Source organism: Mustela nivalis (assembly GCF_964662115.1).
Source record: "Mustela nivalis genome assembly, chromosome: 2".
Classification (NCBI taxonomy): Eukaryota; Metazoa; Chordata; class Mammalia; order Carnivora; family Mustelidae; genus Mustela; species Mustela nivalis.
The window spans coordinates 4,318,798-4,336,241 of NC_139021.1; the positions used below are offsets into that span (position 1 = coordinate 4,318,798).

At 58.5% G+C, this 17,444-nt stretch overlaps 1 protein-coding gene and 1 long non-coding RNA gene across 2 annotated transcripts in view; one reads left to right on the plus strand and one right to left on the minus strand.

The window, feature by feature from the left end:
* COL22A1 (collagen type XXII alpha 1 chain) overlaps positions 1-17,444 on the plus strand; it is a 236,072-nt gene that overhangs the window by 33,836 nt on the left and 184,792 nt on the right. The window contains exon 4 of the mRNA XM_082720691.1: positions 11,808-11,882. Coding sequence (XP_082576817.1) covers positions 11,808-11,882 — 75 coding nt within the window. The remainder of the gene's footprint in view (positions 1-11,807; positions 11,883-17,444) is intronic.
* Positions 2,208-3,903, minus strand: LOC309860433. The gene is made up of 3 exons (XR_014309368.1): positions 3,493-3,903; positions 3,030-3,196; positions 2,208-2,562 (listed from the first exon to the last, which is right to left on the minus strand). It is a non-coding gene; the product is annotated as an uncharacterized lncRNA (long non-coding RNA).

Consider the following 17,444-nt stretch of genomic DNA (forward strand, 5'->3'; position numbering starts at 1 on the left):
GACTCGAAGTTCACGGATCGGGAGCTCTGGGCAGGACACTGGCCTGTTCAGGCACACAGGATCCTTCTGGATCGAATGCAGGAGGCAGCCGACGATGGCCCTCAGGGCCCCCCTGCCCAGGCACTGGTTGTTAGAATTGAGTGTTGTTAGACTACAGCTTGTCAGCTTGTTCACATACCGTGTGTGGCTGTGTTCACACCACGACCTCAGCCAAGGACTCTTGACAGAGGCTTTGCGTGACCCACAAAGGCTGTTTGCAGTCTGATCCTTTGCAGAAAAAGCTTGCTGACCCCTGACAGTGCGTTCTGATGGGGTGGCTAGAAATCTGAAGTCACTGCTGTGAACTCTGTGACCCTAGGGTAATTTATGAGACTTCGGCTTCCTCCTTGGATGCTGAGTGGGGTGGGGAGATCCCTTTAGAGGCCCCTCTCCCCTCTCCTCAATGTCTTGGTCACCATCATGCTATCCCCGCCGTGTGCTGCTGTTGGGGATGCCTTCTCTGTTTGTCGTTTTGAGGGTCACCCAAGATCTTTAGGAAAACTTCCCACCCTCCCTGGCCTCAGACAAGGATTCGTGTCCCAACTGGAGCAGACGGGTCCTGGGGTCAGGTACGAGTCAGCATCATTCCCTGGCTGCTGCCGGGCTGGAGGACCTCGGGCCAGCCCCAGCACCCTTTCCTGGTGCCATGCCACATAAGCATCCACATGGGCGTGGGCGTCCCGTTCACTGGGACCAGGTCATGCCAAGCATTCCAGCTCATGGAGGCCGAGCTCTGTGGTTCCCACAGTGGTTTTCATATAGGGTTGATAAAGGGATAAAGTATGGTGGCCACAACTAGATTGGCACTACTTGCAAAAGGCGCGTATTCATACACACGGTCTGTATGTCTGTGTATAAGTACACACCCATGTCATTAAAGACACGGAGAAATCCTGCACTTCTGAGTGACTCACACGTCCTGCAGCTGACCTTGTTCTAGCTGAACGTCCATCCCACTTGCCAGAGGACAGGCGGGACACAGGGCTTACACAGTGTCCAGGGGCTTTCCAAGAAACGCGGACGATGAATCGCAATGCTTCTGGCAAAACTTCACACTTACTAGAAGACTGAAGGAAATCCCCTGTCAGCGCTGTGTTCTAGGTGACTGGAACTGCTTGTGCTGCACAACGTGTCTGTCTCTGTCCTTTAAATTACAGACTCTGGCTTCTCTGAGTTTAATCCACCCACCCCTCCCCCGCATAAACACAGACACTGAAACACAAGGCACACACGCACACACACGATGGCTCAGACGCACACACGCACACACATGCTGGCTTGGACACACACGTGTATATGTACACACATGCACACACATGCTGGCATGGACACACACATGTATATGTACACGCACACATGCACACACACATCACACTGGCTCAGACTCACACACATGAGCTCGCTCAGATGTACATCATGTGTGTACACACTTACATGTACACACACGCGCACAAACACACACACACACACACACTAGTCTGCTGTTTACCAGCTGTGTGCGTCTGGGCAGAAGACTTGCCCTCAGTTTCCTTCTCTGGAAAGTGGTACGCAGGAATCTACCACATTCGCACATTGCAAAGATCCTGTGCCTGCCTGTAGCTTGCACAGCCTGAGTGACTGTAGACCTTGTCCCCACTGTCCCCACATTCGCGGCCTCAGAGAGGCATCTGCCAGAGCCCTGAGAAGGCACACGACTGGCGAGTAAAGGTGCAGGAGGCCAAGCCCCCGTCAGCTCCTGGGGCTGTTCCCTCATGCCTGGCATCCTTGGTGCAGAAATGTAATCCTTGCAAATGAAAATCAGCTGTGTCGCACTACCTCTCTGCACACCTAGAGGTAAAATGGACTACAGAGGTCTGACCTGTCACAGCAGGCTGAGGAGGTGGTAGAAATGGGGGGCATGGGGGCCCTGGCTGGGGGGTTTGGGTTGGAGGCAGGCCAGCTTCTCACCCTCCTTCTTGCTTTGTGTGAGAGTGACTGCGCAGTCCACACGCAGGGAGGGTGACTCGAAACCTCTCAGTGGGAACACGACTCGGCAGCCGACTCACACAGCTACTCAGCCCATTTCACACATTCCCTTGTCTCGAGGTGGGCAACAGGGCCTGGCTCAGGGCATCGAAGGCACCGCGGTCCACAAGACGTTTGTTCATCGGAAGCCTCAAAGGGCCTTATGCCTCTAAAAATGTTTTTCTTTTAATAAAAAAGAATAACTTGTCGTCACCAGAAGTGTTACAGACAACAGGAAAATAGGTGAGCAGAGGAGTGGGAATGAGGAGAGCCCCCATGGGCTGCTCTGGCCTCCGGGCCCAGGAGCTTGAACAGGTGCGGGGGAGAGAACCAGCAGGTGGTCGCCCGAGGGGGTCGCGGACGGTGAAATGGGGGCAGGGGATGAAGTGGTACCAGCGTCCAGTTGTAAAGTCCAGAAGTCATGGGGATGAACGGTCCCGCACAGGGACCACGGTCCGTATTGCGTCATAACCGTGTGTGGTGACAGGTGGTGACTACAGGTACCACGGCGATCGTCTCCTAATGCACAAAGATGTCAAATCCCATGTTGTACACCTGAAACTGACATGATACTATATTTCAACTATACTTCCGTTTTTAAATATTGGGGAAAAAAGCGAAAAGGAAGAGGAACCCAGAAAGCCCTCAGGGAGGACCTGTTAAAACTCTGGGGTATCGAGGATTTTCTCTTTCCCCACCCCCTTCCCTCCCTGCCTCCTTTCTTAGAAGCCTGGAGCTGACGTCCTGGGTTTGCCATCCGTCCCCTCCCCACTGATTATGTAACCCCGCGCTTGGTTTCTCCGTCCGCACGATGGCTGTCACTAATATCAGTCCCTCCCCGCCGCGTGCAGATTATGTAGAAAACGCTCCGGGCAGCGTCTGGCCCAGAGAGGAGCCCCTGGCCCAGAGGGAGTGCTGGACACATGCCCACGGCCGCTCTTCTCGGCTGCCCGTGGGCCCCCCGGGAAAGTCGCGTAAGCGCTCACCTGGGACACGGGGATGAGAAACCCATCTGATAGCTTTGCTACGGGGTTGTCTCCTCATCCGTTCGGGAAATCCTGATGAAATGCTTCCCAGGAGCCGGAATCTCTGGCTGTAGGGTAGGGGCGTGTGGGACTTAGGTGACCCTCACGGCCCTGTTCCCACAGAGCTTCTATCTCAGGAGAAAAAAATACAATATTAAATCACAAGCACATAAAAATGATGAGTGAAAACCACAATGAGCTCCCACCTCGCACCTGTCCGGGTGGCTCTGGAAAAGGCCACAAGTAACAGCTGTGGGTGAGGACGGGGAGAGAGGGAAGTGTCGTGCGCTGCTGTTGGGGACGCGAGCCGGGGCAGACACTCGGAACACGGACGTAGGTTCTCCAAAACACTGAGGACAGACCTCCCGTGTGGTCCGGCAGCTCCACCTCTGGAAATACGCCCAGAGAAGGTGAGATCACTTACCTGATCAGCTGCCTTGTTCACTGCAGCTCTAGTTACAAAAGCCAGGAGGCTGACGCAGCGCAAGTGTCCACGTATGCATGAGTGAGTACAAGAGGCCGTGGTGTTCACCGCAAGGGCATATCATTCAGCCATGAAAAAGAGAGGATCCTGTGCATAGTAGAGTTCTCGTGAGGAACCGGAGGCTGGAGGAGCGGGTTCACGGTCAGCGAGGAGAAGGAACGGCTGCCTCCTGAGGTCCCTGCACAGCTCCGTTCCCCAGGTGTGGGGGGACAGGTGTGGCAGAGCCCGGGGCTGTAGGCGGGGTGGGGGGGCGGCGTGTGTAGCTATGGAAGAGCCCAGAGCAATGACCCCTTCTGTTCCCCACCCCAGACTGGCGCCTCGGGCTGCAGACCCGCCGGGTGGCTTCAGTCTGAGGGGAGGCACAGCCCCAGTGGGTGCCCTGGGTGGACGGAGGGCCTGTGGGCAGGGTCCCCACCCTGTCCCCAGGCCTCGGCTCATCTCCAGTTACAGCGGTGCCTTCGCCAGCTGGGTTCATCCAGGGGGAGGTGGAAAGGCCGCCCAACCGTTCCTCCTTGACATCTGGCTGTGATTTCCCACCGGCCTCACCAAATCTCCCCCCGCAGGAATGCAGCCGGTGGCCATTCCGGGAACCCACCTCCACCAGTGCCCTGGGAGAGGCTGGGAGCCCATGAGGAGCCGGGCTGGCCAGGTCCCCTTCTGCCCCACAGCCCGGGACCCGGTGAATGGGTCACCAGCCTGGCCGTCTGCTCCCACAGGGTTTCGGGACGTGGGGACGGCCTTGATCGCTGGCGCTCAGATTCCGGGGACATGACCCCGAGTCTGGACGCAGGGAGATCGGATCCCAGACCACATGCTGATGGAGAGAATGTGGCCGTGACTAGAGAAGAGTAGATAGCACCTAATCTTGTTTGCCCATCTCTGCTGAGAACCACAGAATGTCCCTGTGGGGAGGCATTTTGGGCTCATTCTGTTTTCCTAGGGCTGCATGGGAGGGGGTGTGCCCTGGCCACGGGGTGACTTAGGGTCAACGTTGCCTGAAGAACCCCGGCCTTCTTCACGCCCCCTCTCTCACCACCTCCCCCTTTCCTCCAGGACGTCTTGTCTCCTCTCCGTGGGGCGGAGTCATAGATCTTCTCAAAACTCCCCTGGATGCACGCGATCAATTTGCACTTTGCCACTCTTTTGTTTTTGTATTTCTTTCTGCTCGCAGTGCACGAAGGGAAGGAGGAGGTTTTGCTTCCTTACTGAGGGTCAGCTCCGCACCCCTGTCACCGAGGACCCTCCCCTTGGCATGCAGCCCTGGGGGTGCCCCTCGTCCTCGGATTCTGCGGAAGCTCAGGGTTGTGGGTGACTGAGCCCAGACTGGGTGCAGGTGATGCTCCCCTCAGTGCCGGTCCTGTGGTGGGAATGGGCGGTGGGGGGTGGGGTGGCCATTGCGCAAGACCGAGGTGGCCTGAGTACTGAACTTGGCACTTTCTGCGTTTTCTCTCATTTTCTCTCCTCTAACCCTTGTTAGGACCCTGAAAGTGTCAAGCCTGTGGACTCGATTCTAGAATTGAGCAAACTAGCCTTGGAGTCTGAAAAGACAGGGTGCCATACACATAAGGTCACTGTTCACTCCCTCCGGGGTGGGGGTGGGGGGGAGAAGACAGATCAGAGACAGCAAAGAGGGAACCGGAGCTGGAGGAGATGTTTGTTCCCGTGGAACCCATGAAATCGTTCCCAGCAGCGAATCTGGACCAGAGGTTTTGCATCCAAGTCAGAGGGCAAAGCTTTGGGGAGAAAAGCTCGGCACTAGAAGCCATACCCCATCCTCCCCAGGACCAGCCGTCCTGCAGATCACCTGCGTCCGAGAAGCTCCTGCTGTCCCCTGGGCGGCTGTTGTTTCCTGCATTTGGCTTCAGAGGGCCTTTGAGGACTTTTGAGGCTGTGGCCTCGCAGCACGGTGGCGGCTTTGGTGGGGGCTGCACAGTGGGCATTTCCCTTGGGTGGCACCAGATGCCCTCCCTGTAAAACGAGAGGTCTGGACCTTAGGGTCATCCTTCAGGCTCCTTCCGACCCTCAGCTCTGGCCGTGCGCTGTACGATTACTGATTCTGGAAGTGCCTCTCTGTGTTGCGCCAGTCACCCCGCTCAGCCGCTCACCTTCCCCTGTTGGACTTTAGGGTGCGCTGGGCAGGTTGTGTGAGTTGTGCATTTCACCAGCCCTGGGTGTCGATCGTACCTCTGCCACTCCCTGCAGGGTGACATGGACAGGTCGGGCCGCCACTCTGAGCGGCAGTGTAGCTACACGCTGGGCATGGCCAGCCCTCCAGGAAAGCCTTTGAGAGACTCAGGTGAACTCACCTGGACCCTGGGCTTCAGGAGGGCAGGGGATTTTGCCCTTTCTGTTCCCTGTGGCCTCCCTAGCATCCAGGCAGTGATCACGTCCCCGCCATGCCAGACAGTCTGGAAACACTGGCTCATGTCCTGCTCTGCTCCCTAATGATTCACTTTGCTGCAGAACACAGGAGTCTTAAGGTCCTGACAGCGCCCCCCGCAGCCCCTGCCTACTGCTGGCCCCATGTGTCATGTGTCATGTGACTGTCTCACCAATTCTGCTCATTTGAGGGATTCTTGAGGTCTCGTGTGGAGGGCTGTAGCCCAAAGATGGGAGATGGTGGGGTCGGACGAACCTGGGTTTGGGTTTTGCATCCCGAGTGATGAGCTGTTACTTGGGGACAAGTCTCTGAGGCTTGTGAGCTTGCTGTGGGTCACCCTCCTGCCGCTTCTACCGACTTCCCTTCAGCTGACCCTTCAGGTCTCAGTGGAGACATCCCCGACCCTCCAGCCAGCTTGGATCCCACTGTGTTTCTCCCATCCTCGCCTCAGAGCTTCCCACTGGTTATAATCACCTGCTGGAGAGGTCAGTGCCTTATTTGGCCAATTTCCATCTTGTCCACTGGGCAGCAGCTCCCGGAGGACAGAGCTAGTCGCCTCTTATACCCCAGAGCGGTTCAGTGCCGGGAACATAGTCGGCATTCATTAAATGTGGGATGAAGGAAAGAAAGTTTGCGGTTAGGTTCGGTGCCTCTCCCATTTCAATGGCTGCAGGTCACTGCTTGCTGAGCCCAGTGGGTCAACGTGGACCCATGTGGCGCCTCGTGCTGGCCGAGGGCCCCACTCCCGTCCGGAGTTCCCCCCGCACCTCTTCTCCGGTCGCCCTCCTGGAGGAGGTGCTCTTGGCCTCTGCTGACTCCTGCTGGCCTCACCCACGGGACATCCCTGGGAGAGAAAGGCCGTCCGAGGACCCCAGCGACCTTGGACATCCCTCCTTTCTTGGAAGGCCGTGCTCACAGCCTAACTCCCGATGCCTCCGCTGTCACTCCTGACTCCCCGCCTGGGCCATCTCCTCCTTGCCCCAAATTCCAGACCCTGCCCTGGGTTACCAGGCACCCCTGAGCTGACGTCCCCTCACTCCACTTAGCTCAGGCCTTGGTCCCCTCCCCAGCCCACGGCGAGCCACGCCCCTTCCTCCCTGGGGCTCTGGGCTGCTCCTCCCGTCCGCTCTCCCTGTCTCTGCTCTCAGCCCGGGTGTCACTCAGCCACGAGGTCTTCCCAGACCCGCATATCTGATGTGCGTCGTGGCCAGCGCCCGGACACACCCCCTGCGTCCTTCCGGCACGACCACCGGCTCGCTTCTCTGTGTCCGTGTGTTTGCTGTTTGCTTTCTGACCCCGGGAGGCCGGGGCGCTTGCTGGCACTGGCTCTTCATTCTGGGAGTGGGTGCCGGGCACTTAGCAAAAATGCTCTGGCTGGACACGTGAATGAATGAGTGAGTGGCAGTGAGGTGCCAGGCCTCACGTCACCGTCTTCCCACTCATTGTCCCATCTAAGCTGCAGGATGACCTTGGCTGGGGAAAACCTCACAGACTCACACCCCTATCTCCAGATCCGGAAGCTTGGCCAGGGGCAGCTGACGTGAGAGAGGTTAGGTCTGCAGAATCCAGACCACCTTCCCCATCGGCCTCGGGGAACACGGTCTCCTTCTGGCCCTCTTTCAGCCTCACTTTACCCCGGCGAGCAGACCCGGGCTCGGGCTGGGAGAGAGAGATGGCTCCGGTGTGAGGCCCTCCACCACGGTCCAGGCTGCCCCGGGCACGTCCGTGGGCGCCCAACAGGCCCCCCGGACTCCTGAGCTCACCTCGGCAAACAGTGCTTGCTGAAGCCCGCCAGCCCCCACCAGACTTCCTTGCTTCCTCTCCCTGAGCCTGTGCCTGTGCCTTCAGCAGCAAGTACCCCAGGGCAGGGCTCGGACCTGCTTTTAAAAATTCGTCACAGTAGGGGCGCCTGGGTGGCTCAGTGGGTGAAATAAAGCCTCTGCCTTCCGCTCAGGTCATGGTCCCAGGGTCCTGGGATCGAGCCCCGCATCGGGCTCTCTGCTCAGCGGGGAGCCTGCTTTCTCTCTCTGCCTGCCTCTCTGCCTACCTGTGATCTCTCTGTCAAACAAAAAATTTGTCACAGTAAATAACTCATAAATCATGTTCAAATCTTTGAAACAAATTTGAAAATACACAAAAGCAAAAGGAGTTAAGGAATCTCTCCAAGTTCTGGGTCCTAGAGGTAACCGCGGTGTCAGTATTCCATGTCCTTCTGGACTCCCTTGTGCGTGCACGTGCGCGCGCGTGTGTGTGTGCAAGCGAGCGTGCGCCAGGGTCACACGGAGTTGAATCCTGTCTCCGCCACTAACTGGCCGCGTGATGTAAGTGGGTCTCTCGGCTCTCCGCGCCTCAGTTCCCTCGTCTGCACGATGGGCGCGGCGAGTTTCAGTGACAGGGGCCAGACTGGAAGTCACACGGTGCCTCGGCCTGCGGCAGACTCGCAGCCATGCCCCCGGGAGCTGTGCTCCCGCCCGTGTGCTCACAGCTCAGAGGAGACCTGTCCCTCCACTCCCCTGGCCTGTCTGGGTGAGGGAGCCGCGGGGGACCCCACTGGAGAAAACCAGGTAGTGGGAGAAGCACCCAGGCGGCCTTGGAACATCTAAGAGCTTCTGTGACAGAAGCTTGTCTGTGGCGGCCCCGTCGACGTCACGTCCCCACAGTCTGAGGAGGAGGAAGGGAGCGCGACCTTGGCGGCCCCAACCGCCTCCCTGTCCCCTTCCATCAGCAAAAGCAAAGCCTCTTTGAGGAACCACCACTCAGCCAACCACAGCAAACTCTGTCACTCATTTTCTTGTCCAGAACTGGGCCACACGGGTGTCCCTGGCAGCGAGGGAGGCTAGAAAGGTGGGGGACAGAATGACCTGCACTCGCCGAGGCCAGACCTGCACAGCTCTACTCCTTGGGCGGGCAACTCTGGCATTTCGAGGACAGAGGCATTCTTCTTGCAGGGACAAAGTAGGACTGACAGCCGATGGGGTCTGTCCCCGTCCACGGCAGGACCCCCGCTCTGTGGCAACCCACTGCTTCCCCGCATCACGATGGAGCCCGTGCCTGGAAGGCCATCCAGCGCTGACTTCTCAGCTCAGGGGTCACTGGTCATTTCTGGTCCCCATGAACTCAAGGCCTGTCTGTGCCTGGGGCTGGGAGATCTTGATGCTGTGGAGCAGAATGAGGAGACGGCCAGGGCTGCAGTCTCCCACTCCCTGGGGAGACAGACACCATCAGTGACCTCCAGGCGGTGACATCTGTCCTGGGACATGGGGCGGGGTGCTGGGGCTCCGGCCTGAGAACAAGCCCTGGGGGAGGCAGTCTGTCTCAAAGGCTGAGGGGAGCCTACAAAGCAAGGGGGCATGGTGAGGTCACGGCAGCCCCAACACTGTCCTGTGTTTCCAGGTTAGAGTCACCTGCCAGTGCCCTGACAGCGGGGACGGTGACTTGTCTTTCTGTTTTTATTTTTTAAATTTTACTTATTTGTTTGTCAGAGAGAGACAGAGAAGGAGCGAGTGCACAAGCAGGGGAAGAGACAGGCAGATGGAGAAGCAGCGTTCCTACTGAGCAAGGATCCCGTTGTGGGACTCGATCCCAGGACCCTGAGATCATGACCCAAAGAGAAGGCAGGCACTACACGGACGGAGCCACCAGGGGCCCGGTGACTGGTCTTTTATCCCTTGCCAGTGTCCCTAGAACTAGCTTTGTGCCTGGTGCAGATCTGGAGCTCCGCTATTTTAGTTTAAATGAATGAGTTAATGTGGAAAGAAATAGATCATTATCCAAGATGTGGAAATATGTTGGCCAAACAGATATAGTTTTAGGCCAGGAGGGCCTTTGGAGGCTCACCCTACCTCCTTGCCGAGTAGGTGAACCCAGAGGGAGGGCCCCGACACCCCCCCGTGGGCCTGGCCGGAGGGCTAGAGGGGCCTGGCCGGAGGGGCTATTTTGGGAACCGTTTCTCCTGACTGGACGCCATGTTGGCTATAGATTGCCCCTTGAGCCTCTTGGGTGTTTAAGGTTTAGTGATGGCCCCACCAGGCAGTTGGGTGCAGTTCGGGGAACGACTCCTTAAGGCAGTTTGGGCACCTTCTCACGTCTTTGAAAGGAAGCTCCTTCTTGCCTGCGTTCATGGTCTTTGGACTGGCCTTGCCCTTCTGGGTTTGGGAATCAAGTCACAACCTCAGGGTATTTCTGGAGACAAGGCTTGGTGGCCCTGCCCGCACCCTGAGCTCCGGCTGTTAGTCTCCAGAGATTTGATCATCCTCAAGGATAGAACCTTCTGGGTCTATGCACTTGCTGTGACCATGGTCCCCAGCCTGTGTCTCTGGCAGCCTTCTGGGGCTCGAGTGATGGATGGTCACCCCACAGCTGCCACTTTCCTGGGTGGGGCGGTGGGGCTGTCAAGATGTTGTGGGGTGCCTGCGTCCTCTTGCGTATTTTGTCCTAGACAGATGGCTTGGTGCTGTTTCCAAAATAACCCCTTCCATGGGGCTCACAGACCTCGCGGGGCCTTTTAGGATAAACAGGAAAAATACTTCCACTTCCCCTCACTGCTGGTTGGTAAAGGGGTCCCCGAACCAACCCCTCACAGAGACCCGTGTGCCTCGCATGTGAAAACAGGTCACTGCGCGTGGACAGAGGGCGGAACTATTATATGCTGGGGAGGTTGAGATAGTGATGTCTACACAAAGGTAAGCAAGTTGCTTCAGGTGCTGAATCGGAGGGTCACGCGGCCATGTTCCAGTCCCGTCGTGAGCTTGAACTTGCTCAGCCCCCGGCAGCCCCAGGGCCCGTGTGTGCTCTGGACGGTCTCCCTGCCAGAGACGCTCACCCCAAATCAGAGGTTAATAGACGTGGCCAAGACAGCGGGCTGGTCGGTCAGGGAGCCAGCACTTGGACGGAGAACTTTAAAATTCCAAGGTGGTGCTCTTTCTGGGATTTTAGGACAACTGGAGGAGTGTGTTTCCCTTCCAACTTTTTCTTAAGCGAGGAACCATGACGACGTTGAGGCATTCTAACGTCCTGTAATGCATGTTGTTCTTGCTGTGCGACTGACGTACTCTGTTGCTTTTGTATAATTGAGCGGTTTTGCTTCTGGGATTGTGCTGAAGCTCCTTGGGGTGGGCATAAAAGACACCTCACTGGTGGGCCCCCGGCACGTGTTTCCTGTTTCCCTGACACCTGCTAGCGTGGAGTCTTGAGTGCGTTCATGACTCTCCAAACGAGGTGCCTCTGCCTTTGCCGCCTCGTGTTCTCTTCTCCGTCTGGCCGCGTCTTCACTGCTCTGGTAAGAAGGACGCAAGCATCCCCTCTCCAGGAGAGCTTCCCTGACCTTCCCCAAGCTCCGCGAGGTGTCAGACCCATGTCCCGAGTCCCCTGACCTGTCCGTTTAAGTGTCTGGCTCCCTCTAAAGGGTGACACTGCGATCGTCGTGGGGAGGGACGCCGCCTTGTTTGTGCCCCCCCAGGACAGAGCACGGTATTTGCAGAGTAGGTTCTCGACAAGTACCTGTGTAAAGGAACCAGTCCGTAGTGTACACCGCCTCCTGCGTGCCGGGAGCTGGGGGCCCTGGGTGCTGTACAAGGTCCTGGGGGGCTCTGAGTGCTGTGTGCCAGGGACTGGAGACCCTGGTTGCCATATGCTGGGGGCTAGGGGTTCTGGGTGCTGTGTGCTGGGAGCTGGGGGCTCTGGGTGTTGCGTGCCGGGAACTGGGGGCTCTGGGTGCTGCATGCGGTGGGCATTGGGGGACCTGGGTGCTGCATGTTGGGGACTGGAGGTCCTGGGTGCCCTGTGCTGGGAGCTGGAGGCCCTGGAGCTGTCACATCCCACGGAGGGACTGTGGGTCACACTTGCTCATCCATCTTGCTGTTTTCTCTTGCCTCAGACGTGCTGTGCCCCAGCGTCCACGTGGAAGGAGACCGCTTTAAGCACACCAACGGTGAAAGCAAGGAAATCACAGGTGAGAAAGCAAGGGCAGCCGCCAGCTTGCCCTGCTGTGCCGTTTGCGGGGCGTGCGCCCTCCGTGACTCAGGGCCGGCCTCGCTGATCTGCTCCCCGGGATCTCATGGGACGGCCGAGCAGCCCCCGAACCGTGAGCAGCAGCCGCATCTCCATCTGGGAGCCGATGGTGACCCTGTGGGAGCCTCTAAATAACACGTCAGAACAAATGAGTCGCGGGATGAGTAAGGGAGATCGGCGGAGTGAGCAGACGAGGGGAGAAATCAGTGCGTTCAGGGTGAGAGTGTGAGTCGGAGTTACAAACAGAGACCTGAGTGATGGCGGGGAGAGAGCAGAGACGCACAGCTGCAGACCCAGCGGGGGAAATAAACCCCAGAGCCTCTTCCCAGGCTGCCCCCGCACGACGGGGTAGACAGGGTACGTGGCAGCGGCCGAGGGGGGCTTCCCACCCTCCTGGGAGCCACAAGTGTGGGAGTCGGGTTGGCTCCTCCCCGTGGCCCCGTCCTGCCCCTGCAACTCTCGAGGGAGTTTTCTCTCCCTCCGCAGGAGCCCCGCTCCTGCCCGCTGCCTGAGGGGTCGGGGACCTCCTCCATGGGCAGCCCGGGGGCAGGGGTCTGCATCCTCTGCGTGGAGCCAGGGGAGGGGGTCAGGAGCAGGCACTTTGCAGACGCTGTCCGGGGGATGCTGTCAGGTTAGGGCGCCCCTGCCCACAAGAGCATGCCAGCATCTGCAGCTCTGTGCTTGAGGGATGTTTCTAGAACGGTAGAAGGCTGCCCTGCCTGCTCGCACAGCAGGTGAAATGTGTCCCCAGGACTGACTCTGCTCTCAGGCAGTTTCTTGGGTGAAGAAACACCCCAGTTCTTCTGTCCTTCCGGGGCAACTATTCTGAGGTCCACGTTTGAGCCATTTCCTGGTGTTTCCCAGCGAGATCCAGCTGCAGTCACCTGCTGGGGCGGCCGGCTGAGCGCCACATGCTTCCCAGCTGCCCTTCCTGCCTGACCCCCACCCTCAGTCCCCCATCAAGCGCCTCCCAGTTCAGCACTTCCGGAGGGACCCAAGGGAAGGTGGCGTTAGTCGCCTCTTCCCTCCTGGCGGGGCGCCTGGTGTGTGGCTCGTGCTCGGCCAGGCCCTCTCCCTCCCAGGGGTTCTCCGTCAGTGGGAGAGAACAAGACGACCCTCATTCTCTTCCTTTCTTGATGCACTTACCTCGCAGGCCCATCTTCGTAGCTCAGTTGCCCTGCCCAGGCGAAGCTTCTGGGCAGTTTGACATCAATGTTTCCACTGTCTCCCTCCACAATCCCCGGCCAAGCATAGCTTCCACCAAAGTCTCTCCTCAGAGCCCATTCCTACCTGCCGCATGGTCCAGAGCTGACTCTGTGAGCAGCGAATCCCTCAGAGCAGTGTCCCCCTCAATAACTCATTGTCAGGGGGGTTGTCCACAGACGGCGACAGAGATGACGAGAGGGACGTTAACACCCACAGTGCACCTGCACTGTGCCAAGCACGGGGCCCGTGGGCTCTCATTCAACCCGTATGAGGGAGGGGACAGGCACCAGTTTGTATTTTATACTTCGGGAAACGGAGGCACAGGCACATTGTACAATAACTTGCCTGAGTTTCTGGCACGGTCGGGACTCATGGGCAAACCATCAGGGGGAGGGAAGGAAGGATTCCAACACAGCTGGGCAATCAGAACGGCTTTCATACTCAGAAAAATGGGGTTCCTGAAAGCCTCACCCCCAGGCCTTCTTCCCAATGACTTCGGGAGATTTTAGGGCTTCTCTGGCCAGAACCTCCAGGAAGGGGAGAGGGCACGTGGTTTGGAGGCACAGGTCTTAGCCCGGTGCTGCTGCTCCTGGCCTCCTGATGCCGCTTGATGCTTGGGTTCTCCGCCTGTGTAATTGTGCATCCTGAGCCCTGTTTCTGGGCATCCCTCTCATGCTTGTGACTCAGTGTCCCAGGACTTTCAGTGGCAGCCGGTGTTGTACAGTCTCCCAGGAGGTGAGCACCCTGGCACTTAGGAACAGGTGAGACTCGGGGCTGCTCCGATATGTGGCCGCAGACATTCTAGACTTCTCTCTCCTCCTACCTGGGCTCCGGCGTCCAGATACTCGCTGGGACGTGCCTGTGGCACCTCTCAAGTGGACTGTGGCCCGAGGGCCCCCTCCCCTCTCCCCGCCCCATCCTGTCTCTACAAGGCCCAGCCTCCCTGTCCTCCGTGTCCTGCCTCCCTGCTGCCAGAATGACCTTCAAAATAGAAACAGGATTGCGTCTCTCTTGCTCCGAAGCCCTTCTGTGGTTCTACTGCCTGCACAAGGGCACGCAGACTTCGCTGTGTGGCCGGCAGAACCCAGCCACGTGTGCCCCTGCCCATCCCGCTTCCAGCCAGTGTGCCCCGGAACGTGGCTTCTGACATCCCGGAGTAGCCACGATTCTCAGAAGGAACCTAGCTGGCCCGAGCCTAGTGACCTGTGCACATCCAGCTACCTTGGATGCCCTTTCTTCCCCCTCTGTCTGCCCACCTTTTATTTGTTCTTCAACTCCGGACCAGGGCTTGCCTCCTCCAGGAGGCCTCCCTGATAGTTCCTCAGCTGGACATGTCTGCCTTCCCCAGACATTAAACTTCTGGGGGCTGGGATTCTGTCTGTCTGTTGTTGGGCTCCGAGAAGCCAACAGGGCGTCCTGCCTTCTCTCCTTCCCTCTTCCTACACACTGTGCCACAAACAAGAGCAGCCGAAAGCCGCTGGCTTCTTTGGGGTTGGGACCATGAGTTAGATCAAACTGCCCACCGTGCAATGAGGCAAACAGTCCCCAGCTAAGCTGTGTGTGCCTTGGCCAGAGGCCCTAAGGACCGGGGAGAAGCATCGAGTCTGGAAGGCCCAGCACAGCTCTGTCTAGGCGCCCTCGAGGGTGGGGCAGAGCACCCCAAGGGCACGGGCACGGGGCAGGGGCACCCACTGGACTCAGGGTCATGGTCAACAGTGTCCCTGAAGCCACCTGTTCCGGCTGACTCTGTGATTCTGGTGAGCTGCAGGCTCGCAGTTCCCGCCTCGAACAATTGCTTCTCGATCCCACGGTGCCTCGCACGGAGCCCCTTTACCTCGGGAACACGGTCTGTCGCCCTTCCCAGACTTTCACGCACTGCGAGCACTGCATCTTTTCTCTCTGTGCCCTTTGCTGCCACCTAGTTAATTGCTTGTTGTTCAAAGTTTCATCTGGTTTTTGAGTCTTTGTTTTTTGTCATTGTTTTCATTCCTTGAAACCCGTAAAAGTGGAACCAGGAAGTAGAGCCCGTGTTTGCTCTTTTAAAACTGAAGAAAGGGGCTCTCCCATGTACAACTGCGTCAGGGAAACCGAGCTCAGGGTAGCAGTGTCTGGTGACAGAGGACAGAGCCGGGAAGTAGAGGAGTGGCCCCTTTTGCTGTTTGCACGGCTCCCTTGTCACGGCTCCCTTGTCACGTGTCATCGGGCACGTGGCCACCGGATTGTGAACTAACTTGCTTTCTGGGTGAGAGCTGCTGCTCTGTGGGAACTTCCGTGCGAGGCCGTGGACAGGCCTGTCCCATGCGGTGGCTGCCCCCCCTCCCCCGCCCAGTACAAAGGAGCCGGGAGCCATGAGGAGCGTGCTCGGTGCACCTGTGTCGTGGACCCCCAATCTAAGGACCCGGATGGGGCCAGGGGTGCTGACGGAGATGGCCCTCCCTCCCTTAACGTACCTGGGGGCAGCTCCTCTTGCACAATAACCTGCCCCTCTCCAGCCTCCCTCCTCCCTAAAAGGAACCGTCCCAGGCAGGCAGGACGGTCAGAGGGTGTCACAAATGGGAGAGCCCGCAGGGACCCCCAGTGCCCCGCTGCTGGAGACGCCGGCACAGACCCCCGCTCCCCGCAGCCCTGCGTGCTCGGATGGGCAGCCCTGCGTGCTCGGATGGGCCCAGTCCTCAAGGAGGCAGCCTGCGAGTTGGGCCCTCAGCCCCGCCGTTGGTGGAGGAGACTCAAGGTCGCCAGCTGTGGGCGGGGCCAGTCCTGGATCAGCCAGTCTCCAAACCCTACTCTGCCTGGTACTGAATCTGAGCCCAAACAGGCTGGACACACTTTACCATTTGGCGTCTGTTCCATGGACTCTCCAGAGCCTTCTCAGCCCCCACTCCCCACTGCCCCCCCCACCCCCCGCCGGGAGCTTCCCAGCACTGCCAGGTCATGTCCAGGGACAGGGCCCCAGTGCGAGTGGCAGCCCTGTCACGTGAGGCCTGGTCGGTTCTGCCAGCTGCCCCGGAGCAGGGCCTGCCGGGCTCTCTGAGCTGCAGGGGCGCCTGATGCTTTCTGTCCCTGGCAATGCTCAGACCACAGACCCAGGCCCTGCTCAAGGGAGCTGTGGCCGGACCAACAGAAGTGCAGAGGGGACGCTGAAAAGAGTGGGCTTCTCTCCTTGTTCCACAGCAGGTGTCTCCGTGTGTCTGGTGCCACCGACCTGCCACAGCGGGGGGGTGGGGGCTCCCCAGGACCCCTCCCGGCACGGGGAGGTGGCTGCTTCTCGCCGCATGCCTGGGCCTCTATTACCAGGTGACAGTGGTGGGACTTTTGGGGGAGTGGCGGGGCTATGGCCAAGGTATGGGCCCCCCATGGTGGGCTTTCATAGAGGCTGCGGGTCCCCAACAAGGGGTGGCAGTGGGGACGGTGCAGCTGCCCGGGGCCTGCGTCCCCGCACGTGCTCTCTCGGCTTACCTCACTGACCTGTCCCGACAGCACTGCGGGGGAATGATTCCCACCACCATTCCAGTTAAGGAAACAGACTCCAGAAATCAGGCAGCTGCTTCCAAGTCACTCTGGGTCTTCATCCCTTTGGCCAGTGTGGACTGAGAAGCTCATAAGCAACCAGAATCATCTCTTACAGTTCTGGGGGCTGGGAAGTCCATGTCCCCAGATGATGGGAGGGCGAGGGAGGTCTTGAGGTCCCTTTTGTAAGAGCCATGGTACCATCCATGGGGGCCCTAGTCTCAGACTTACGTGGGACTTGGCTGGGAGCATTTGGCCTTCTCGGTGCTGGGCGCTCTGTCTCTTACACAGTCTTTCTAGGGTAAAGTCACGGGCCAGCCCGGAGTTGGCTAGAAGTCCAGCCGTGTGAGTCTGTGCAAGGGTCCGGGCCCGGTCTGAGGACAGTGAGTGGGCTGGTGTGCTCTGCTCCCTGAGCATGTCAGCCAAGGGACGTGGCCCTGCTCGGCCTGTGCCCCGCTGAGGCCTGCTGGGCCCTCCATGGCCCATGCCGCATGGCTGAGTTCAGGTGGGGGTGTGCGGTCCCTGTCCTTGGGCAAAGGAGCAGCTGGATCGTTGGCTCCACTGCATGTGAAAAAGCACGGGTTGAAGGTGGCGGTTTTCCTCCACGTGGGAGCTTCCAGATTCATGTTTTCTACTTAAGGACTAAATATCATTCAACATTATATCACGAATTTCATTAATGAGCCAGGGTGTGAACTGCTATTTAAAATGACATAAGGATAAGTCTTAGTCATTTTCCAGAATGACATGATCTCAGCACGGTGAGTGTCGGGGAGCTCCAGAAAGTCAC